Here is a 26,208-nt window from a genome sequence, read left to right as displayed (position 1 = left end):
GGCTGCTTTTGTGGCTTCTTCAATAAAAAAAGCTGCTTGGAACCCCCACCCACAGCTCTTACCTCCCCCCGATCCATGAGCACACCCCTCTGGGGTTATGCTCTCTCCCACTGCCTTCCTGACTTGGGACTTTGGCACTGGAGTTCACTCCCTCCAAGGACATAAAAAATCCCCACTGCACTCTTTAGTCCCTGGGCTCCAGCCACTGCCCCCTCCCCAGATTTCCCTGTGTTCTGCCATCTCTGTGGGATCCATGTAATCTGCCTCCAGTGGTTTCTGGGAGTGAACGAAGCTATCTTGCTGAGGGTAAGGTAGGGGGTGGATGCAACAATGGGCTGATTGTGATTAAAAAGGGTGGCTAGATATTATCTTGAGATATTAATCCGTGGGTTTTTCTTTGCTCCTTTCCTTGAACAGTGACCAAACAGCCTCATGCAAGAGTACAGAGGGACTGAAAAAAGCCAAAAATGTCAACATTCAGATTTGTGACTCTAAAACAGCATCTGAGAATCAAAAAAGTGAGGCTTGGGGCATAAAGCACAGAGACGTGTGGACCAGGGATAGGGATAGACAAACAGCTCCATCCCAATGCCTCCAGGGAGACCAGAGTAAGGTGTGCTGGGCCGAGGGAGGGGAGGAGCATAGGGTGAGGAGCAGGTCCACACCGGAAGTCTGGGGAGCACCTGGAGACTTCCCCATCATCCCCAGCAGCCCTTCAGCTGGCTGCATATTCCCAGAGATGTTTGCCGAGCCCTGTCTACACATCTACACTCCTCTAAATGGACACACGCGCCCCACTTCAGTGTCTAAGGACTCTGATGAGCCCTGCAGATCTATTAGGAATACTTCCAGCTGTAAGCAACAAAAGATATGATTAACAGTGCCTTAAACACTACAAGTGTATTTTTTCACATAACAAGAACGCTATATGTGGGTACTTTGTTGGTAAAAATGCAGTTTATCCAGGACCTAGTTCATGAAATTAGGATTCAACTAGTTCTGGAATCATCTCAAGGAATCTATAATTCTGAAAACTTCCTAGGTGATTCTAATTTGCAATCAAATATGGAAGCCACTTTTCCCCAAGTTTACTAAAGCTGCTGTCCTCTCCCCTCTTCTGAGTTTCGGAGTCCATTAGTTTTCAGAGGAGTCAACGGTGCTACAAGTGAACACCTGACTCATGTATTCACTCAAATGATCAGCATACTGCAATAGCTCACCTTTTACCTGGCAGCGTCAGCTCCATGAGGGTTATGAACTGTGCCTAGAGACATGAGAATTCAGCAACATTTTCAAACTGGGTAGAGTTTCCACAGACTGTATTTCAAGTGCTTTTTACTTTTTCCATTCAAGAAAGATGGGTTAACCAGCCAAGTTAACGTGGTTGTTTCAGGCTGTTTTGTGTTGCTAAAACAGAATTCCTGAGACTAGGTAATTTATAAACGATGATTTATTTGGCTCACATCTTGGAGGCTGGTGCTGGAATCTGGTGAGGGCTTTCTGGCTATGCCATCATTTGGTGGAAGGTAGAAGGGAAAGAGAGAGAAAACAGGGCCAAAATCATCCTTTTATCAGGAACCCACTCCCACAATAACTAACCCACTCTCAAGATAATGGCATTAAGACTGTCCAGATGACCTCATTACCTCTTAAAGTTCCCACCTCTCAACAGTGCTGCATCAGGATGAAGTTTCCAACACATAAAACTTGAGAAACACATTTAAACCATAACAACGATGGGTCAAACAGCCTCTTTTGCCTCTATTCCCACCCCCAAAATTCACTACAGTATAGAAATTTCGTTAAATGAAAAAAACCAAACAAATAAATAAACCGTCTCAAGGACAAAGCTAAGAGAGAAAGAAACAAGTGTGGAGAGAGAGAGGTAAACACAACGTTGGAAACTGGAAAGCAGGTGGGAAATGGTGAATAACTTAGAGACCAGGCACAGGTTGCAGAGAGGAGGCAGGTGGATAACAGACTGGCCCCAAAGCCCCTGGTAGGGATAGAATTGGAGGCCCCAGGAACCTCTCCAGTTGTGGAATGTTGGTTAAAAGGCTACACTAAATACAGCTTGATCCTTTGATCACTTCTCCACTCCAGCAGACAAACACCTCTCTCATCCAATAGAAGACATACCAGAGAAGGGGATGGGGGACAAGTCAGCACGCTGAATGGTGGGAACAGCCAGCAGCCTTTTGCCACAGCATCTGAGAATCCTGGTGGCCCAGCTTAGACACATGGGACAGCAGGCTAGAAATTTCTTCTCTAGAGAAACCAAGGTCCTCAAAGAAAAGACTTATAGACAATGACTACCGGGATTATAATCAAACAAACAAATTCAGAGAAAGCTAAGACAGCACAAAAAGCAGAATAAACTTTCAGGAAAACTATAATTAATATCCTCAGGGAGAGAATATAACTGCATCTACGAAAAACAACAAACTATTTGTAAAACAAAAATGAGCTCTCAGTTCTAAAGAAATATAAAAACAGGAAAAAAATCCAATAGAATCAAAACATGCTTTACTGGGAAGGTACTGGAGGATATATTCCACTAAATGATGGAGCAAACCAGAAAAAGGGCCTACAAAGGATTCAAGAGACGGATCCAACTAAGGAGAGCTGAGTGACACATCAGAGAAGGAGGCCAGTGGGCTCCAGAGGGGGTACGTGAAACATAAAAAAAATCAGTTGATTACCTGATGTGTTTGAACTATTAATACTTCTGGCAATGAGCTGAAGGAGAATTGGGGACAGAAGAATATCAAAACAAGATAATTTTGAACTCCAGTGAGAAAAAGAAGTTGTGTAACAACGGACGTAGTATCAGTGTACACTGTGTGCCTTACTGGGGAAAACACTTACAATAATCAAAACAGTGTTAACTTTGAGTAGCAACTTAACAAAAAACACAATATAATTACATTGGAGGAACAGGGGCACGAAAGTGCTAAATTTTCATCTTTCATAGGAGGAAGTCAAAGTTTCTGCCTAATCTGAAAAATCAATACGGAAGCATATTATTTAGCTACCTGGGGAAACACGCAGGACTTTCAACTAGCTGCGTCAGTTGAAAGTGAAACTTTGGTTTCTCCGATGAGAACGTCTGGGTGGGAAAGGGTAATCTGTCAGACCACAGGGAATTTTTCTAGTCAACAAACTCCAGACATTTGTGATTCTTTTCCTCCTGGTTTACTGGGTTCAGCCAAAGTCCTCCCTAGAGGATTGCCAAGTGTAAGCTGTAAGGAAACACACAATGAACTTCATTTGAACTTTGTTTCATCTTTTCTTTTTACAAGCCATAAATGGCATAACAAATAAGAGACAGAGCAGATGCAGATACGTAGGGGTGTTAGTGCAGAGGGCCTGTCCCTTGAGCCTTTCTGACCAACACGAAGAACTGCGATTGGCTTCTCTACTGACCCAATGTACTGGGCATTTCCCACATGTTTGAATGAAGGAAAGAGTGAATGAACAAACAACAGAGAAGCCCACGATTCTTCACACATCGAGAGTGCTTAACACACATTAGGAACTACACTGCTTGGCGCCAGCACCTCTGTCTGATTCACTCGGTGTTTTAATGACCTGTTGTGTGTTGTTATAGATGAAGTGGGCAGCACTGATGTGCAAGGGATACTCCCCATCTTCAAAGGTATTACAATCCATTTGGGGAGGCAACATGTGAATAAAGGGAAATTTAAACCAGTGACCACAGACAGTTGAGCTGTGGGTATAGCGGAAGGAGCTGTTTTGGGTCTGGAACCCACCCCCAGAATGTGGGCCTGGTGTGGAGTGGAAAGGCTTTCCCAACGCTGGCTGCAAATTCTAGAGTATTTCCCACGTATGTGTTGATGCTGAGGATGCGAATATGGGAAGAGAGCGTCACACCAAGTGATGCTTGTTAACAAAAGTCAGCAAAGAGCAAATGTGGTTGGCTTCCCGCAAGCATTCTCATGTTCTCCTCAGTGCTTTAACTCTAAGGCAGAGAAATAGCCATTCTCTTTCCTTCTCTGCCGGGAGGGCAGTGGGAGGGGCACTGGCCAGCTGCCTGTCCTGCTCACTCACCATGACTGCAGAAGTCAATCGATTCCCTACTTCCAACCCCACCACCAACCTTGGGTATTTCTTCCCACTGAAACAATGATTAAAACATTGTCCATCAGTAGCTGAGAAATCGTTTCCCGATCTGGACTCCTTTTGTTGGGTGTTTTCTAGTGCTGGAATTCTGTGTCTCCTCTCCTGTATCCTCAGGAAACCACCAGGCCCGATGTCGGCCCCATTAGTTTCTATCAGAGCAGCCCCTTCCTAGTTGGAGGAGGAGTATCCTGATGGCGGAGAACTCTTGGTCTCACTCTGCAATTGCTCAGACTTCCAAGAGTACCGTCTTCACTAAAGGCATTTCTTTAGCTCTTTGTTACTTTGCTTTTATTTACTCATAAAAATATAAGAGGTGCAATACACTTACAGTTTTGTAAATATTCCTTTTTAGCAAAGTGCATACTCTCGGCATTTCAACCTCCCTGACTTTGGGAAATAAGGTGACTATAAGAGGAGCGCAGTCTTTAAAAGGCTCTTGCACTCTGTGCCGCAGTTACTTCCGGAGACTTGGCTGCTTGTGTGTATTTTGGAGTTAGTTCAGCTCCAACTACATGCATCTAGAACAGACACACACAGGAGACCCTCAAAAAATATTTTTAAAAGATAAAAATTAGGCCAGGTGCGGTGGCTCACACCTATAATCCCAGCACTTCGAGAGGCCAAGGTGGGCAGATCACAAGGTCAGGAGTTGAGACCAGCCTGGCCAACATGGTGAAACCCTGTCTCTACTAAAAATACAAAAGTTATCCAGGCATGGTGGTGTGCGCCTGTAGTGCCAGGAGGCTGAGGCAGAAGACTCACTTGAACCCAGGAGGCGGAGGTTGCAGTGAGCCGAGATGGTGCCACTGCACTCCAGCCTGGGCAACAGAGTAAGACTCTGTCTCAAAAAGAAAAACAAAAAGAATAAAAAAGTAAAACCTTGCGTCTGATGGCCGGAAGCTTATCCTACCACAATATGAGTGTTGGCAATTTCTACTTTGTGTTCTATTCTCAGGCATTTGTCCATCTGTGAACTTACAGAGACTCCACCTATTTTGTTTGAGGCTGCCCTGGGCCTAGCGGCTCTATGTTCAGTGTAGGGAGAAAGGACTCTCTTCTTGCTCTTTCCAAATGAACTGCTTCTTGAGATCAGCACCAGGAGGACAGCGCTCCAGCTGCCATTTTCCATGAACCGTGCAGGCTCTCTGCATGGATTTGACATGTAGGAAAATCTCCACGAGGGCAGAAAGCAGCTGAAGAAGTCACAGGAAGAAGTTCCCCATAAGCCCTGCCCCAGACATGCTCCATTTAAGGATTCTGTTATGGAGGCTTAGTACCAGCTATGTGTCAGTGTTAAGCTCTGCTTTCAAGGAACCTATAGTCACGTGGAGCAGCTGGAAATTGCAGGGTCCTATGAGGGCACAGAGAGGAGCATGTGGCCCAGATGGCAGCATGTGGCCCAGACGACCACAGAGAAAGTAACGTCTAAATGCTGACACCTAAAAGATGAGTAGCAATCATTAAGCCACAGCAGGTGGGCAAGGAGAGGGTTCTCAGCAGGGAAGCAGCAGCTGTCAAAGCCCGTAGGTGAGCGTTGCTGTGATGTATTTGGGGTAAACTTAAAACAGAGAATGCAAGGGGAGGAAGCAGCCAAAATAAGAGGAGGTAAGGGAGGCCAGGGGAGGACCACAGAGGAGGTAAGGGAGGCCAGGGGAGGACCACAGAGGAGGTAAGGGAGGCCAGGGGAGGACCACAGAGGAGGTAAGGGAGGCCAGGGGAGGACCACAGAGGAGGTAAGGGAGGCCAGGGGAGGACCACAGAGGAGGTAAGGGAGGCCAGGGGAGGACCACAGAGGAGGTAAGGGAGGCCAGGGGAGGACCACAGAGGAGGTAAGGGAGGCCAGGGGAGGACCACAGAGGAGGTAAGGGAGGCCAGGGGAGGACCACAGAGGAGGTAAGGGAGGCCAGGGGAGGACCACAGAGGAGGTAAGGGAGGCCAGGGGAGGACCACAGAGGAGGTAAGGGAGGCCGGGGAAGACGACAGAGGAGGTAAGGGAGGCCAGGGGAGGACCACAGAGGAGGTAAGGGAGGCCAGGGGAGGACCACAGAGGAGGTAAGGGAGGCCAGGGGAGGACCACAGAGGAGGTAAGGGAGGCCAGGGGAGGACCACAGAGGAGGTAAGGGAGGCCAGGGGAGGACCACAGAGGAGGTAAGGGAGGCCAGGGGAGGACCACAGAGGAGGTAAGGGAGGCCAGGGGAGGACCACAGAGGAGGTAAGGGAGGCCAGGGGAAGACCACAGAGGAGGTAAGGGAGGCCGGGGAAGACCACAGAGGAGGTAAGGGAGGCCAGGGGAGGACCACAGAGGAGGTAAGGGAGGCCAGGGGAGGACCACAGAGGAGGTAAGGGAGGCCAGGGGAGGATCACAGAGGAGGTAAGGGAGGCCAGGGGAGGACCACAGAGGAGGTAAGGGAGGCCAGGGGAGGACCACAGAGGAGGTAAGGGAGGCCAGGGGAGGACCACAGAGGAGGTAAGGGAGGCCAGGGGAAGACCACAGAGGAGGTAAGGGAGGCCAGGGGAGGACCACAGAGGGATCATGTTAGAAGGTTTGGCTCTATCCTGAGAGAAATCGGGAGTCACTGAAGTAGTTTAAGCAAGGAAGGGAGATGATCAGATTTGCATTTTAGAAATATCAAATAGTGGCCGGGTGTGATGGTGCATGCCTGTAATCCCAGAGAGGCCGAGGCAGGCAAATCACAAGGTCAAGAGATCAAGACCATGCTGGCCAACATGGTGAAACCCCATCTCTATTACAAATACAAAAATTAGCTGGGCGTGGCAGCACATGCCTGTAGTCCCAGCTACTCGGGAGGCTGAGGCAGGAGAATTGCTTGAACCCAGGAGGCAAAGGTTGCAGTGAGTCAAGATTGTGCCACTGTACTCCAGCCTGGCAACAGAGCAAGATCTCATCTCAAAAAAAAAAAAAAAAGAGAAAAGAAATATCAAGTAGTGATTTGAACCAGTGCAGTGGCAGTGGAGATGATGAGAAGCAGCAGAATTTAAGAATCATTTAGGAGGCAGAATTTATAGATCACGGAAACTGAATGAATGTGATGGATGAGAGAAGGGGGAAGTGAGGATCAAGCTGCAGGTTTCCAGTACAAGCAAGTGGGAGAATGGAGGTGACATTCCTGAGCTAGAGCTCGTAGAAGAAAAGCAGGTTTGGAGAAAGTGGGAAGACAATTGATTTTGTTTGAACTGGTTGAATCTGAGTTACCTGTAGGAAATCCAGGTATAGACAGACGTCCATTAGATGGTTGTGCATTTGGGTCTGGAGCTTAGCAAAGAATCTGGGATTTGGAAGGCATCAGCATAGAGACAGCTGTGAAAGCCACGAAAGTCAGTAGGTGGGCAGGGGGTGTTGACTGGTTAGTTGATGGGTTAATTGGTTGGTTTAAAGGTAATACAGATAGTTTATACTAGCTCTCCAGCTGAAGAAGCAAAGCATATTTTAAGAAGATCAGTTTAACATTTCAAGACTAGAGCTTAATCAAGACCACACCAATTCTGTTCAAGGGCCTAGAGCCACACTGCCCAATACAGCAGCCACTAGCTGCTTGTGCTTCCTTAAATTTAAATGAATTTAAGTTTAATTTCATTCAAAATTCACTTCCTCAGTCATACTTGCCACCTTTCCCAGGCTTGATAGACTCATAGAGTTAGTGATGACCGTATTTGGCAGCACAGATATTATGGAACATTTCCATCACCACAGATAGGTCCGTTGGACAGGGTTGCCCTAGAGTTATTTGCATTGTCAAAATAAAGGGCTGATGCAAACACCACAAGCATGGTGCAGCTTAAATTAGCAGAGGATGGCAGCAAGATAAAGCATGTCCTTCCCAAGCCACTCATCGCCCAAGAAAAATACGCTTAAACCAGGCACCCCTGGACGCAGCCTGTCTTGTGCTCTGGAGAGGGAGCCCCTGTAGCTCTCCCTTTTGCTATAGACTTTGAGATTGAGAGCAGGTGGTAAAACCTAACCAAGGATGTAACTGGAGGCTTTTGTGGTAAGGAAGCCTCTTAGTGGAGATGAATCTCCTGCCAGCTGATCTGGGGTCCCCCCTTCCAGGGTTCTAGAGGAAGTGAGCCATGGAAATTCCTTAGGCAGGTCAGTGACTTGTTGCTGGGAACCCGGAAAGATTCAAGTCATCTGGGGGACAGTACTACCAGGGCCTCCTCAATGATAAAGCCCATTCTATGCTTCTTTTCTAGATTAAGCTTTAAACCTTTATTGACAATGTTATATTAATGATATAAAAAGTTAGACTCACAGGACATTGGAAGTCATCTGGTTTTCTCCTGACACAGCTGGGAGAGATGATCTTTCCTCTGCTAATGGGCCTCCAGTCACAGTGGAGGGTTTATAATTTAGATAGGGGTGTGTGTGTCAGAGAGAAAGAGAGAATCTTTTATCAGTTCTGTTCCTCTGAAGAACACTGAATAATACACACAGATAATATCCAGCTCAACTACATTCTTTTAATAGCTACATGGCAATCCAAACCCATATTAATGGGTATTTGTGCTGTTTGTTACATGCCACAATGCACGTTCTCAGTCATGTCACGGTGTGTGCAAACACACTTCTAAATACGTTCATAGAGGTGGAGTTGCAGGATCAAAGGGCATGGGCATTTAAATTCTGTTAGGTGTTGCCAATTTGCTTTCCAAAAGGTTGTACCAATTTGCATGCTACTAGAGGAATAAGAATGCCCGGTTTTCCATATCAGAAGTGGTTGGCTTGTTGCTTAGTTTGTTGGTTGAAGATGGGCAACACTTAAGCATGCTTAAAATGATAAAATGAAAGAGGCAGGAGAAACAGAGAAAGAGAAGATTACAGAAAGGGAGAAGCTAGAGGAGAAAGAACACAGTGTCGGTGCAGGGACTGGCCATGGGGAGGGAGAGGGACACTCCCTCCATCACAACGAAAAGAGGAGAATGGGGTGGAGCTGGTCAGTTCGTTAAGTCTGGTGGCAGGAAGAGGTTTTTATTTTTTCTGAAAGGTAGAAGGAACAAGTGGTTGCTTAAAGTGACAATGGAGGGATTAGGTTGGGAGGTTGGTACAGAATGAATATCATGGTAACCACCATGAAGAATAGGAGGGAAAGTTGACTGGTAAAACAAAGAATGATTTCCAACAAAGAACGATAGTCCTAAATCTTAGTCCAATTCCTTAAAACTAGCTTGAATTTCCAGCATTTAAGTTTTCAACAACATTTCCACTCAGTCTCCATCAATACATCCCTCCCTCGTAACAGAGCACAATGGAGGAGCGGCTTACAGGCAGGCCACCAACTGAGAATCCCTCACAATCGAGAAGGCAGGTGGGGACCTTCCCAAGGACGAAAGTTAAGCCCCCACTGCAGGGTTCTTCGTGTACCAGAGGCATCCAAGTTCCCCCAGCTCTATAATCAAGGGCCTCTCTCCACTTGGTTAATAGAGGCACCTATGTGTGGTTTCAGGATGTCCTCAAAACATCTTCCCTATCACTCCTGAAAATTCCCCTCGGAGAGTTAAGAGTTGGTCCTTGCTTCGTGTTGAGGTGCACAACAGATGTCCGCTGGAGCCTATATTCCTGCTAAGGACACTTGAGATCCCTCAGTCGAGTCCTGTTGCCCAGCCCTCTCCCCAGCAGTTCATCCCATACTAACCCTCATCGCGCCACTGCACTCCAACCTGGGCTACAGAGCGAGACCCTGTCTCAAAAAAATAAAATTTAATTTAAAAAAACATCCATCAATGACCCCCTGGGACAGAGGAGCAGCCAGCAAGTGGAAGGACCTTGGAGACAGGCTGCCTATGTGCTGCCAAGGGCAAGTCTCAGGAGGGGCCCTAACGTGCTGCCTTCAGCCCCACGTTTCACTGCTTGGCCCTGCCAGCACATGGAAATTAGATACCTCCTGTTTTTTTTTCAAATGAACAAGCCTAAAATTTTATTTGTTTACTTTTCAATGAATTTAAATCCTCCAGTGGTGCAGCATCACATGGATTCTGTGCCCAGTGGCCTTAGCAGGAGGGTGGCTTTGGAACTTGGCACAAACCATGCTGCTCTTTCCTTAGGCACAAGTTACCTTTCCCCAGATGACTCTGGTTTTGTTTTATTTGCTGCCAGGGATCACTGTGTTGTTCTTTGCACACATAAGTGCATCCCACATAAAATTCAGTTTCATCTTGGATATAAAACACCTTCAATTTCAACAACAGTTGTGTGCTCCCTCTGGTTCCAGAGATGCCACTGAGAGCCAGCAAAAGTGGCCTCAGAGCACAGCCTTCCAGACATGTTTGCCATTTCAGGAGCCCTATTCTTGCAGGCTTCCACAGGCTCCAAGAGGGCAGAAGAATGAATCTGATATCTTTTCATAAAGAATCTCTCTTTCATTAGAGAAGAACAAAGTACTGTCTTATACAATGTATCCTGAAATAAACTGTTTTAATTGCTGAATCTAAGATGTAGTGATACATGTAGTCCTAAATCTTACTCCAATTCCTTAAAACTAGTTTGAATTTCCAGAAGGTTGGTGAGTGACCTACTATTTGTGATGGAAAATTAACACTACAAAAAAAAATCGCTCCACTAGTAATTCCACCAGAGAAAAATTACTTAACTTCTCACTATTGAGGTTTTGAAAGACAGCATATCTGTTTACCTGGGTATCTTCCTAAATTTCATAATTAATAAATGATGCAAGTAAAAGTTCTGCAGGTCAGTAGGAGGAAATGGAATTGAATTTTATAAAGTATTAAGATTGCTCAAGATACAGCCTAAGGCCATGCTCCCTTGGGCTCTGGAGGATAATGTTCTCAGGCAAAGCAGAGTTAGGGTTAGAGAAAACTCAAAAGGGACGCTGCCAAAAAGCATGAGGGGTGTAGCAGGATATGGTCATTGCAATTCAGGAGGCCTTATTCCCCTTGAGTCAGTAATCATTAAAATATTGAACCCTCCTGGGGTACTTTTGAAACCTTAGAGGTCCCTCAAAGCCCCACCATGGGTCCAGTGCACCTGATTGCTGAGAAAGGTCATTTTTACAAATATCACGTAACCTGATGTCCTCTAAAGTGGTGGACAGCATGGGGGAGGAGGAGACCCATCCTGACTGCCATGTGTTGCAGTCACACCCTCCTCACTGAAATTCCTGCATCCACCCTGCCCATCCACATTTGACAGCAGGGCAGTCCATGAGCCTTTGAAGACACAGTCTGAACACATCACACTTCTGCCTGAACATTTGAATGGCCTCACATCACTCTCAGAACAAAGGCCAAATCCTAATACGGTCTTTGGAACTTGGTATTTGTCTTAGTCCACTTGAGCTGCAGTAACAAAATATCTCAGACTGGATAACTACAAAAAAAAAATTATTGCGCACAGTTCTGGAAGCTGAGAAGTCCAAGATCAAGGCACTGGCCGATTTGGTGTCTGGTGAGGGCCACTTCCCCATACGCAGTAGTCTTTTCACTGTAAGCTCACATGGCAGAAGAGAAAAAATTAGCTCTCTTGGTGCCTTTTATAAGGCATAATTCCATTCATGTGAGCATCTCTTAATAATTGCATTGGGGATTAGGTTTCAACATATGACTGGGGGCAGGGGAGCATTCCCATCAGAGGGATATCTCACTTCCGCCCACCTGCTCACTTCACTTCACCTTCCCCATCCTGCTCCTGCCACTCTGGCCTTCTATGAGCTCCTCAAGCATTCCAGATGGGCATTTTCCCACCGCAGAGCTCTGCACATGCTGCCCCCTGACTGGGGGCACTCGCCCTTCCCCATCTCCTTGCCCTGCCAAAACTTAGGAAGCTGGTATCTTGACTGGATAGCTTAATGTTAGTCTAATATGTAAATTCTCCAGCTGAGATAACAGGGTCCCCTTTAGTGCCATGAGTCTATGATAATTTTCTTTTTTTGGAGGACAGAGATGCAAAAGTTAAAGTAATCAAACTACTGTTAAGTTGTAGAGAATAAAATTGAAGAGTAAACATTTACTGTATTAGGGGTAGAAATTTGCATGTTAATTACACCCTGTACAGGAGTGGTGGGAATGAACCCAAATGTTACATTTATAAAGGATGGTATAGCACTACGCCAGTTATTCATGTGTCGAGTGTTTATTGAAAGCCTGTGATGTACCTGTGCCAGGTATTAGAAAATAACATAATAAGCAAAACAGACATGGGCCTTGCCCTTTCGGAGATCACAGCTCAGTGGGCAAGGAAGAAGTTAATCAAATAATCATACATATAACTGCACAACTGCATATTGTGTTAAATACTGAAGGGAAAGGTTCTGAGAGGGGTAACCTAGTCTGGGTGGGAAGCTTACTGAGAAACAGACCTTTAAGCTGAGATCTGAAGCAGGAGTGTGAAACAAGGCAAGGGGGCCAGCCGGCGTCACCACTGCCTTGCAGGAAGCCCAAAGCCTACCCTCCTACCAACATACGGAGCCCACCCCACATTGCCAGAGCCAGACAAGCTGAGCCCTCCTCTCCTCACGTAGAAACAAGTATGCATCCACACCCAATGTTTGCAAGGAGACATAGCCCAACAGAAGAAGGAAAATTCCCACGTGGATTATTCTTCTCCTACTTACCAAAATCAACCCAAAACTAAACACAGCAGTGCATCCACACTCTTATTATGACTTCCTTTTTTATTTAACTTTATTTTACCTTTTTTGTTTTAAATATTATGAACTTTTTACAAATCCAACTCAACGAACTAGAATTATCATTTTCGGGGCCACGTTCACATTGCCAAAGGCAGGCAGGAGCTCTCCAGGTCAATGCCTATGTCCTTTTGTCACGGCTCCTCAACCACTTGAAATCATTATTTTGCTCCAGATCAATCCTCAGGTTTTCTCTAAGACGGAAAAGCAGCTTCCCTGAAAGGGGTCCTGGCTCCTTATAGAGACAAAATTCTAAGCAGAAGGGGTGCACAAGAGAGTGAGGAACAGCCAAGCATTCCCACTACTCTCCTGCATCCTTTGTGGTGCTAGAGTAAAGGTGTGTCTTTGAGGACTTGCATTCTCAATAATGCTCTGATTAACAGACCATGTTGTTGTAACCTACTTTTCTGATAGAATGACACTTCATTGACCATAACATTTTTTTTTCTGCTTTCTTTCCTCAGGGAAACTGAGGCTGAGAGAGCTTATATGACATGTCCAGGACACCATCAGCAAGGAGCGGGATGCTATTTCAAACCTGGTCTAATCACAAAGCTCATATTCTCTCTATTACATAGCATTTTGTGAAACAGAAAGTACAGTTCGGGTCATTCATTAATTTATCCCATATATCAATCTTCCTTTATAGCTTACAACTCACCTTCTTTCCTTCTCTATCCTGTCGCACAGTCATAAGATTATCTAAGCGGGTCCTGTCCTTCCTAACGTGCTGCCAAATTTCTTTTAATTTTTAAATACTTGAATAGAGACAGGGTCTCGCTATGTTGGCCAGGCTGGTCTCAAACTCCTGGTATCAAGCAATCCTCCTGCCTCTGCCTCCCAAAATGTTAGGATTACAGGCATGAGCCACCATCCCCAGCCCACAGTGCCAATGATGAGAAGAATATGTTCCCAGAGGCTGGGCACAGTGGCTCATGCCTGTAATCCCAGCACTTTGGGAGGCCAAGATGGGCAGATCATGAGGTCAAGAATTCAAGACCAGCCTGACCAACATGGTGAAACCCTGTCTCTACTAAAAATACAAAAATTAGCCAGGCATGGTGGCGCACACCTGTAATCCCAGCTACTTGGGAGGCTGGGGCAGGAAAATCACTTGAACTTGGGAAACAGAGGTTGCAGTGAGCCAAGATTGTGCCATTGCACTCCAGCCTGGCCAACAGAGCGAGGCTCCATCTCAAAAAGAAAAAAATAAAATGTTTCTAGAATGGCATTCAAGGAATGTTTTTAAGAAAGAGTACTTTTATAAATTATTTTTATGCATTAAAGAATGATTCTCTCAGGCAATCACACTGGTTCACATTTCAAAGTTGTGGGAAGTAGCAAAGTTCCTTTTTAAAGTTTGCTTTCTTGTTAAAGAATAAGCGTGCTAATAACTCTTTGTTAAGCCCTATCCTCTGTAGTTGTTAAACGTGCCATGCTTACAGGCACGTAGTATATTCCACGTCCTTGTACTTTAACACAAAATATCTGTGCTGGATGTGCTCCTAGGCACGTCCCAGCTCTCCATTGCTTTTACCTGTTTAGAAAAGTTTTAAGTTGTTAGCCAGCTGGGTTATAGTTTAGATTGTGAGGTCTGGCTCCAGCCAACAGAGATCAAACACAGAAGTAAGGACAACCCCAAATGCGTAAGGAATAATATGTCTGTTTTCCTTTGTTCATTGTATTCTTATGGCAAAATGGCTAGTGAGAGTACCCTTCCTGCAGTCCAGGAAGTAAAAATTGCATTGCTGAAAGATCCTTTGTCTCAGTGCTAATTTTTCTTTGCGGCACTGAGCATCTATTTCCAACAAAGGTCAAGATCAGGATGAGGAGTACAGGATAATAACAATAGATATCATCTGGGCAGCGTAGCCAGCAGAGCAACAGTAAATGAGGATCCAAACCCTGCCAAGCTCTGAATTTCAGAATAAATGACCTGCTCCTTCCTCGCAGAACTGACCTGAGGACCAAATAAGAGCCCAATAGCTCTTAGCCCAGCACCTGGCACAGATCAAATACTTGGAAAACGCCCATCGACGTTGGAAGCATTGTCTTTCTGAACCACCAGCTTCTTGGGCACCATGTGTACAGTATTATGACTGAAGTTGGGATTACTATAAACAAACAATCCTGCCTGTCGAATAGCAAAAATAATGGTTTCAAAAATCACTTTTCTTGAGAGAAACAATGTGTCGTTTTGAGTTAGAGGAAGATGAGCCAGAATGAAGGAATGGACCACCGTGGGCCTCCTTCGAGGAGAGCTCCTACTCATCCTCTCTCTGGGCCTAAGAAAAATAAATGAGTCAAAAAGTAACTGAGCTCAGAACTATAGTGGATGAAAGTAAATTTAATGGATAACCTTGCCAATAATTAAGTCAAATGGTTTAAGCATTTAGGATAATTTGCCTTCATCAAAAATCAAGGGAGATCTTATTTTTAGTACATTTTTAAAAAAGACTTTACCTCACCCCAATCCTAATTCCCCCCAATACAGCACAGTTTACTTCCTTTGGTTTCTTCATTCAGAGTGATTATATTCCCAAATTGGGGCCTACTAAAGCCTTTGGTGGCCTTCCATCTATAAAGATGGAAGAGTAAATAAAAGTGCAATCGGCTCAGGACAGTGTGGTAATGTCGCAGTGGAGAAAATTAACGGTCCCTGTCCCACATATTATAAAAATATTCTTTGAAAAAAAGCAGAAGGAAAAAGCTAGTCAAATCTGTTCTCAGTCTCTGTAGAGAGTCACACAAATTGATGATAAACAATTCAGTTCCTGTTTTCTCAAGTACAGAATAAGTTTGCTGAGACAGCTCTGAATGCCCTAATTAATGACTGCAAACAATTGGATAGAATTTTTTAAATATAATTAAAAATATATAATGTATTTCTATCAAGTCCAAAAGCAGTGTTTGAAATAGGTGCTAGCTCACACATTATAGTGAAAATTTAAGTTATAGTGCTGCATATATATCTGTTTGGATATATAAGAAATACATACATACATGTATATGTGATCATAATTGGTACATCTCTATCATCCATCCAAGTGTTCATGTAGGGATTAGCCTCTCAAATTTCTAGTAAATCCAACACAAGTTTTGGAACTCCCTGTGAAGCCTCTCTATGAAAAGGAAGATAGAAAAATTATACACATAAATAGACATTTTGCATCAACAATGTGGGTGTCAAGGGAGTTTTGTAATCTGCCTGCTTCTATGGATAAAAAAGAGCAAGTTTTTCACATAAAATCAAACCCCAACCGTATTCCACTTAAGGGAATGGTATTCACATTTACATTTTCCCCAGATTATAGGAATCCTTACTCAAAAAATTAAACTGAGAGCTAGTCTGGGACCCACAAAGCCCTGTGATCTAACGAAGACAACCAGCCTTCCCATTGTAAGAACACAGTAAAGGAAGCGAGACCTCAAAAATGTGAGACCGTGGACTCATGTACCCAACATTAGAGATGTATTTTTTTTGTCACATTTGAAGCATTTTGGAAAAAACTGAACATTCATAAAACTTGATCACTGAATGAACATCAAAAGGAATCTCAGTAAATAAAAGCTCAGTATCATTCAGATTAAGTTCCCAAACCATAATAAAATACAATTAAGAATGCAAAACAAATAAAAAATGAACCAACATGTTTGAAAAATAAGAAACATTTTTCATATTTTTTTTTTGAGACAGAGTTTTGCTCTTGTGGCCCAGACTGGAGTGCAGTGGCACAATCTTGACTCACTGCAACCTCCGCCTCCTGGGTTCAAGCAATTCTCCTGCCTCAGCCTCCTGAGTAGCTGGGATTAAAGGCATGCGCCACCATGCCCAGCTAATTTTTTGTATTTTTAGTAGAGATGGGTTTCACCATGTTGGTCAGGCTGGTCTTGAACTCTTGACCTCAAATGATCCATACACCTCAGCCTCCCAAAGTGCTGGGAGGCATAAGCCACCGCACCCAGCCAGAAATACTTTTCTAATTATTTCATGACTTAAAGAATAAATCACTTTAAAAATTACAAAATACTGTATTTAGAAATGGATACCAAAGAAAACCCTACATATCATATGGAATGCAGGTAATGCAGAACCTAGAGAGAAAAAATCAGATACACTCAAAAAAGGAAAAATTTAAAAACTAATGATTTAACAGTCAGTTCAAGAAGTTATATAACTAATAAATGAAATAAAATAGAAGGAAAAAACTAACAAATGTAAGGACAGAAAAGAATGAAATAAAAAACAAAGGTAACTAAATAGATTTAAAAGACAGACATAGTATCTCATGCCTGTAATCCCAGCACTTTGGGAGGCCAAGGCAGGAGGATCATTTGATACCAGACTGGGTAACATGGCAAAACCCCACCTTTACCAAAAATACAGAAGTTAGCTGGGCATGGTGGCTACGTGTCTGTGGTCCCAGCTAGTCAGGAGGCTGAGAGGTTGGAGGAGTGGTTGAGCATGGGAAGTCAAGGCTGCAGTAAGCCGTGATCATGCCACTGTACTCCTGCCTGAGCAACAGAGTGAGACCCAGTTTCAAAAAAAAGGAAGTTATATAACTAATAAACAAAATAAAGTAGAAGAAAGAGCTAATAAATACAGAAAATGAAATGAATAAGAAAACAAAGATAACTAGATTAATGAAACCAAATGCTGACTCTTGACAAAGACTTGTAAAATAAATAAAACCTTCACAAACCTAGTAAATAATAAATAAGAAAAGGCACATATCAACAATACTAAAAATAAAAATTAAATGTAAAGGGAATTTTAGAACCTCATGAAAGAATACTGTGAACAACAATATTATAATAAAACCATAGATTAAGGACACAATTTTCTAGGAAAATATTTTAAAAACTCAAGAAGAATAAAAAATCTGAAAAGATCTGTAAGCAATTAGAAACAATCAATAATTTAAAAATTTAATCAATTATTTTAAAAAAATCAACAACTCAAGGGTGAAGGGGTGGGAGGGATTTACAGAATAACAGTTGAGCATCACAAATTTTGAAAAAGAAAATGGGATAAGAGATGGGCTTGCACTGGCAGGTGTGAACCCACATGGTAAGTATATTAAATCCACACTATAATTATTATAAATGACTAAAATATGTGCTTCCACAATGAAAATAGACTATTCTATTCAGCTGAATAAAAGGTACAAAAAAATCAACAACAAAAACAACACTCTTTCAAAATGATATACCACTTTAGAAGACAGTTTGGCAGTTTCTTACAAAACTAAAAATAGTCTTACCATATGATTCAGCAATTGTGCTTCTTGGTATTCACCCAAACGAGCTGAAAACTTATGGCCACACAAAAACCCATACATGAACGTTCACAGCAGCTTTATTCATCATAATTGGCAAAACTTGGAAGCAACCAAGATGACCTTCAGCAGGTCAATGAATAAATAAATTGTGGCGCATTCAGACGACGAAATGTTGTTCCGTGCTAAAAAGAAACGAGCTACCAAGCCATGAAAAGACATGGAGAAAACAAATGCATATTACTCAGTGAAAGAAGCCAATCTTAAAACACTACATACTATATGATTCCAACTATGCAACACCCTGAAAAAGGCATCTGATGCCTTTTCCAGATCAGTGGCTGCCAGGGATTGGTAGGGAGGAATGAAAGATGTTGAAGACATGCTCAACAGAGCACAAAGGCTTTTTGTGATCGGGAAATTATTATGTATGATACTACAATGGTGAATATATTTCCTTACACATTGTCCAAACCCATTGTAGTATCATACAGTGTAGTATTCACATTGCAGTAATATGATACTACAATGGTGAATATATGTCGTTACACATTTGTACAGAATATACAACACCAAGAGTGAACTCTAACGTAAACGATGTACTTTGGCTGATAATGATGTGCCAGTGTGGGCTCATCAGTTGTAATAAGCGTATCACTCTGGTGCAGGATGTTGTTAGTGGAAGAGGCTGAGGAAATATGGGAACTTTCTGTACCTTTTGCTCAGTTTTGCTATGAAGCTAAAACTGGGCTAAATAATAATGTCTATGTAAGAAGGAAAAAAGAGCAACAGTCCTTGACGGCTTCACAATTGTTTTACCAATCCTTTGAAGAAAACAAAGATCTTAAATAAAACATTAGCAATCTAAATCTGGCATCGTACTATATTTTTAAATTTAGGATTTATTCCCAGAATGAAATGATGGCTTAACTTCAGAAAATCTATCAATGTAGAAACTAACAACATGTTAAAAAGGAAAAAAAAGTGTATTCTTTCAATAGCTCTAGAAAACACACTTAACAACTTTAAAGCTCATTTGTAATTGGAAAATAAACTCTTAGCAAAGTAAGAAGACAAGGTAAAGCTCATGATTTTCTCGAAGATGTCCTCTAAAAGGTTACAAAACATAGTTAATGAAGATACATTAGAAGAATTACCTTACAATCAAGAAAAATTTAAGGATTTTCAATATCATCCCTTCTATTTAACCTAAGCTTTTACCCAGCAAAATAGGGCCAGAAATAAATATAAAATGTATATGGTTTGGAAAGGAAGAAACAATCTTGCCATTAATTGCTAACACTGTGAATGTTTGCAATGCTTTCTGTTGCTGGGTAACAAATAATCACAAACTTGGCAGTTTAAAACCCCATATTTATTATGGTACAGTTCTGTAGGTCAGAAGTCTGTATCTCTACTCAGGGTGTCAGCAGGCTGAAATCAAGGTGGGGCCCTACTTCTGCTCTCAGCTGGAGCTTACGATCCTCTTCCAAACTCATGTGGTTGGCAGAATTCAGTTTCCTGGGATCGTAGGACTGAGGCTTCCATTTTCTGATGGTTGTTGCCTGGGGTGTGCTCTCAGCCCCTGGAAGCCACCTGCAGTCCCTTGTCACTTGGCCTACACTGTGACAGCTTACTTATATTCAAAGCCACCAGGAGAATCTCCCTTTGGTCACCTAGAACTGTCTTAAATGGCACAACATAATAATGGGAGTGACTGTCCCATCATATTCACAGGTTCTACCCACACGCAAGGGAAGGGGATTATATGGGGTATGCACAAGAGGTGAAAATCTTGGGGGCCTTCTTAGAATTTTTACTACCTTAGTATAGAAAATCCAAGAGAGTTTTAAAAACTATTATAAGTAAGATGATAGTTTGGCCAGGTGCAGAGGCTCATGCCTGTAATCCCAGCACTTTCGAAAGCCAAGGTGGGAGGACTGGTTTAGCCCAGAAGTTTGAGATCAGCCTGAGCAATATAGTTGAGACTCCCAACTCTACAAAAAATAAAAAATTAGCTGAGTGTGGTGGCTCATGCCTGTAGTCCGAGCTACTTGGGAGGCTGAGGTGGGAGGATTGCTTGAGCCTGGGAGGTCAAGTCTACAGTGAGCTGTGATCGTGTCACTGCACTCCAGCCTGTGTGACAGAGTGAACCCTTGCCTCAAAAAAAAACAAAACAAAATTTTATATATATATATTTTTTTAGACCCTGAAGCTGGCATCCAGTAGTGCAATCACAGCTCACTGCAGACTCAACCTCCTCAGGCTTAAGCAATCCTCCCATTTCAGCCTCCCAAGCAGCTGGGACTACAGGCACAAGCCACCATGCCTGGCTAATTTTCTTTTTCGTTTTTGTAGAGATAGGGTAGTACTGACGTTGCCCAAGCTGGTCTCAAAGTCCTGGCCTCAAGTGATCTGCCAGCCTCAGCCTCCCAAAGTGCTGGCATGACAGGTGTGAGCCAACGCACCCCATCAAGATTTTTTTTTCATAGAACTCTTCAAGTACATCTTCAAATTAATGCAAGGAATAAACAGAAAAGAACAGCTAAGAAAAAAATTGAAGAAGAAAGAGAAAGGAGGAGGAGGAGCAGGGGAGCCAGAGACTCACTCTTCAAGATAATATGACTTATTATGAGAGCTAGAGATATGAGAAGGACATCATAGCACAGAATGGTCCAGACAGACAGACTCAGGAACACGTCTAGGTGCAGTTCCTCATACATGTGAAAACTCCATTATTTATCATACTTGGCTCCAACCTCTCCATTTAAATACACTAGCCATTTTCTCCCGGGACACTGAAAGGTACACCTCATACAAATTCTGCTTTTAATGTGGTTTATCCTTTTAGGAAAGTTACTTCACCTGTTTTACTTCAATTACTTGATCTATAAATGGTACTGCTGTGGGAATTAATTGTGATGATCTACACAAGCTGCTCAGCACAGCTGCCGGCATGGTGAGCAGTAGTAAGTGGTTGCTATTATTGTCATGGCGGTTTTTATTACTGCTGTTACTACTACTATTTCTTCATTGCGATGCAGGGATCTAAGTAGCATCTTACCATAGTTAGGCAAAATGCCGTATTGGTTAAGGTTCTCCAGAGAAACAGGCTAAGAGGATATATAGAGATATATAGAACGAGATGTATTATGAGGGATTGGCTCATGGATTACAGAGGCTGAGAAGTCTCCAGATCGGCTGTCTGCAAGCTAGAAATCCAGACAACCCAGTGTGGTTTCTTCCAGTCCAAGTTGCCTAAGAACCAGGAGAGCTGGTGTTTGACGGCAGAAGGTGGATGTCCCAGCTCAAGCAGAGAGCAAATTTGCCCTTCCTCTGTCTGTTTTATTTGGGCCCCCAATAGATAGGATGATGCCCACCCGCATTGTTGAGGGCACTCTTCTTCACTCAGTCCACCAACTCGAATGCTAATTTCTCTCAGAAACACCGTCACAGGCACACCCAGAAGTACTATTTTACGAGTGAGCTGAGCATCCCTTAGCTCCGTCAAGTTGACACATAAAATTAATCATCACAAACACTAAAGCTGAACTTAAGACAGGATAGCTAAAACATAATTTGCTATCAGACTTAGAGAACTTCCCAGAATTTTTCTAAGGTCACCATCATATTAATGAACACTGAACACTCTTTGCAAAGTACAAAAATATAGGTAGATATCTTCTATCCATGTATTATGAATGGGTCAGTCCAGTTCATCTCCTGCAACAAGAATTTACTATTTGCAAGGCTGGGCTGCACTAATTACATTCCACAGATGCTTGCAGGCGTGTCAGCCACAGCAGTTAGGGAAGCTCTTACAAATGCAGGTCTCCACAAACAGCAGCCAACACAAACCACCAGATGGAGGCCAGGCAGTATCCACCCCTGCACCTGTGCGCACCTCTGCTGGCTGCAGGCCCCATGAGACAGTTCTTCAGCCAGGAATGATGACACTGGTTGTTGTATACCTACAGACTCTTACGTTCCAGCAGATTATCCCCCGCTTTTAAGTTCAATTTTACATATATGTTATTTTAAGATACTACAAGTTGCAACACAGAATAAACATTTTAATTGGTATGACAATGAACTATTCAAAGAAAACAATGCAATAGAAAATACGAGAAAACAATGTAGTAAACACTTGGTTACCTGTGCCATAAACGGAGATGGAAAATGCTAAACTGTAGTTACTTTCAAAACATGTATATAGGTCTTATCTTATTTTTATAGGCATTTCTTTCTAATCACCTTTGGTTATATTTGCATGGTATCTAAAACCACTCAGATTGGTAGAGTCTTAGGCCATATGAAGGGTGAGGGGGAAACCGACTGGAAGGAAGTACCGAAGCATTTCTAGGGTGACAGGTGGGATCCGTATCTTGACTGGGGTGCTGGGGGCAAGGATTATACAAAGAACTGAATACTTAGGATCTGGGCATTTACCTGTAGGTATTAACTCAATTTTTTAAAAAGTTCACAGGTACAGGGACAAAAAAGTTAAAACACAAATTCTAGGAGGTTATACTTGAAGGTACATCCCACTACTCTATTTCTTCACGTGATGGAATAAAATCTTGAAATATTCAGCAAATTGATTGTAACTCCCCAGGAGTTTACTAAAGATGGCTGGTGAAAGGAAGTGACTCAGAGACCTATGAGTGGCAAAGAGGAACCAATTGAGGATTAGACCTTTGCTGGGAGTAAACCACCCACATAATTATAGGGTCAATGTCTCAATTACCTATGCTTATTCAGAGTGGTGTTGACTTGGTGGCATCCTAGCCTTTCTGGAATATGCTTCAGCCACTAACAGATTTTGATTTTTCATCAGCATGTGCCTGAAGCCTCTGGGGTCACCCCTAAGGGACAAAATACAATTAGATCTATTCCCTGGTAGCTGAACAAGGAAATATAGATTATTAACAGACAGCTTGATGTGAATCTCAATGGATGTCTCAGGTGATGTGCCCCAGGGGTCTGCGCCAAACATTTGTATCGACAATTTGGATGAGGCCACAGAAGGTGTGTTTACCAAATGTGCAGAAGCCACACACCTGGGCGAGACCACCAATAAGATGGGCCACGGACTCACTTCTAACATCACCTGAAAAGGGACATTGGCTAGTCCCAAGCCAATAAGTTAAACTAAATTTAAAATAAACTGCCATTAGATCAAAAGACTGCCAAGTACAGGGTGGAGGTGGGTAACGTGACCTGATAGAAGTTTATGGAGAACAGCCTGTGGCTTTAATCGGTCACACATGCATTAAAAGCCAGTGTTGTGGAACAGTTGGTTAAAAGTTGAACGCCTTGATGGACAGACCCACAACCTCAACACAGAGGATCTCCTTCAGCTCAAGATGCAGCGTGTCAGAGTGACATTGTTGAACTGGAGTGTGAGCCACCAGGATGGCGGGATGTAGACACCTTGTGTGCTGTAAACATTTTAGGAAATGGCATTGTTCAGCCTGAAGAGAGTAGACAGTGGTGACCGACCATTCCAGTTTTCCTGGGACTGAACTTTCCAGTTCAGTTTCCAGACCCATAACTTTTAGTTTTAAATCTAGGATACTCTCTGGCACACCAGGACAAGCTGTCACCCTAGGTCAAGATGAGAATGAGGTGCCAGGACACATGTGGACCAGGACACAGACTCTGATTTCCAAAGGATGGAGGGGCTTATTCTCAGTCACACTACACAGGACCATGGCAACGGCAGAAGTGACCCAGAGGCAGAGCTGGATGCAAGATAAGGCTAGCTCTGAGGCTCCCAAGGAGTTTTCGTGGATGAGTGAGCAGCACGCGGCAGGTCTGCCTGAGAAGGAGCTCATCACTCCCTGGATATGAAGACCCCCTTAAACACACACATACACCAGAAAATGCATCATGGTCAAAACCTCTACATTCAGGGATGCTTTTAAAGGAATCCATATTCTATCAATCACAACAGTGTCTTGATACATTTGAAAGTTCTTGAACACGTGCGTGGAAGATGCAGGATTTATTCTTTCTGTACAGAATGCTCAGGCCTCAGTTCCCTTGTAAACCCTCTGATCCCCTACCCGCCCAGCTCACCTTTTGGGTTTTCAGCCTCAGGGGAAAGGGTGAGGCTGAATGGTGCCCCAAGATTCTTTTCAACTCCAAGGTTCTATCATTTATCAATACGGTACCCATTTTTCTTTATAATGTTGTTTAGAATTTAGTAATAGCCAGTATATAATAACGCACAGATTTTTCTATTTGTTGTTTTCCTCTGGTACTTGTTTCCAGTGCCTAAGGTGTTCTAGAAACTGACACCAATCAAAATGATACAGATACAGTGTGAAGAGCAGATGCATCTGCAACTCTGAAAAATCCAAACTCTAAGAAGAGGACATGCCTGTTCTTATTCTGATAAGGAACACAAAGGAGGAGAACACAGGGAATAGTAGGTGGAGAAGCCCTGTCCTGCAGGAGTCACCAGACAGGAGAGGGTGGGCACAGCAGGGGAAGAGAGGGCTCCAACCCCAGCCCAACTCTGGAGGGGCAGCTGTGTTTGCAGGGAAGGGACGGGGGAGGTTGGTGGGGATACAAGCCATGAGAGCCAGGGCCTTAAAAGTGGACAGGTGCCTAAGGCCTGACTCTAGACACCAAAGTCAGAGGTCTGGGGACCAAGTTAGAGAGATCAAGAGTCCTGATGACGGCCAGGGAGGCTGGACTGGCCTGGGTGTGAATCCCAGCTTTACCCTTCCTGGCTGTGATGGGCATGTTACTAAAACCCTCTAAATGTTAGATGCCTCACCTGCAAAATGCCATGTCAAGAGCCTGGCATTATGCCTGACCTGGAGTCAGTGCTCAGGAAATGTTTGCTCACATGGCTGCTGTTCTGCTGATTCTCATTACTGTCATCAGTGGTGGGACACTCACATGTCACTTCCCAGTCACTTCTCTTCTTTCTCAGACTTTGTGCTGACGGAGGCAGCAAGAAAATCTGACAAACACAGGCAGAGTCTAGTAGGGTTTTTTCCCCTCACGTGAGAGGAAGTCTGTAGTTCGTTCAGCAGCTACTGGGGTTGCCACTGGAGAGGCAGGCTCCTGCTCCAACCTGCTCAGCGTGGAGCCTGCATCGTAGCACAGCGGCTGCTGCACCTCCAAGCCTAGCACCTGCCTTCCAGGAAGGAAGAAGGGGAAAGGGTGAAGGGCAGAGGGCAATAAGAGCACCCAGCTGAGCCAGACCTCCTTTTAAAGGTTTGCTCAGAACCTCCACACAGAACTCTCGTATGTCATGAGCCAGTATCAGGTCACACCACTGCCCCTAGCTCCAGTAGCACTGGCCCAGTGTTTAGGTGCGCACATCACCACCCTACACGACCCTTAGGTCTGCTCAGTAAGTGTCTTAGTCCATCTGCGCTGCCATAACAGAATACCATGGACTTGGGTGGCTTATATGACAGAAATGTATCGCTCACAGTTCTGGAGCCTGGAAGTCCAAGATAAAGGTGGCAGCAGATTCAGGTTCTGGTGAGGAGTCACAGTGCCTTTTTGCTGTGACCTCACATGATGGAAAAGATGAGGTGTCACTCTCGGGCCTCTTTCATACGGGCACTAATCACCTTTCAAAGTCCCTACCTCCTAATCCATCACCTTGAGTGTTAGGACTTAAGCCTGTTAATTTGGGAGGAATGCAAAAACTCAGACCATCACAGTAAGGAAGAAATGGAGAAGGGATACTGGAGAAGCAGAGAGCTTGCTCTGCCTTGGCCCCCTTCTCTGGACATGTCCACTTGTCAATTCAGCGCTCACTGTTACTTGGGGGACTAAAAATCCGTCAGTCCTAACAGCATGGTCTGAGTGTACAGTCCCAAACAGGAGGCTAAGGCCATCAGGAAAAGAGGTGAGTGCGGGCCACAGGGCTGAGCTTTGGCAAGGAGCTCTGGGACCCCAAAGCAGAAGTGGTCACAGGTAGCACTGGGCCCCAGAGATGCATGATATGAAAAGCAGCACAGAGCTTCAGGTATGAGATGCATTACGGGAACCTTCTATAGGCCTGCAATTAAACAGAAAAGGACTGGGTCAGTGTTTTCTTCTCAAGACTTCGGTGCAATTGGCATAACTGTTAAAAAGAATGCTGTGGGCCGGGC

At 43.8% G+C, this 26,208-nt stretch overlaps 1 protein-coding gene across 2 annotated transcripts in view; it reads right to left on the bottom strand.

The window, feature by feature from the left end:
- The window catches only part of MFSD1 (major facilitator superfamily domain containing 1), an 84,782-nt gene that overhangs the window by 51,405 nt on the left and 7,169 nt on the right, over positions 1 to 26,208 (bottom strand). Inside the window, exon 1 of one of the 2 annotated variants that reach the window (XM_012447328.2) lies at positions 15,807 to 15,913. The exons of the other annotated variant lie outside the window; for it this stretch is intronic. Coding sequence (XP_012302751.1) covers positions 15,807 to 15,858 — 52 coding nt within the window. The 5' untranslated portion in view covers positions 15,859 to 15,913. Of the gene's footprint in view, positions 1 to 15,806; positions 15,914 to 26,208 lie in introns of those variants that run through there. 2 annotated transcript variants of the gene reach the window in all.

The sequence above is a fragment of the Aotus nancymaae genome, unplaced genomic scaffold (assembly GCF_030222135.1).
Source record: "Aotus nancymaae isolate 86718 unplaced genomic scaffold, 86718_ANA_hifiasm-v0.15.2.pri h1tg000019l, whole genome shotgun sequence".
Classification (NCBI taxonomy): Eukaryota; Metazoa; Chordata; class Mammalia; order Primates; family Aotidae; genus Aotus; species Aotus nancymaae.
The sequence above is the reverse complement of the archived record's forward strand: the minus strand, read 5'-3'. Positions and strand labels throughout refer to the sequence as shown.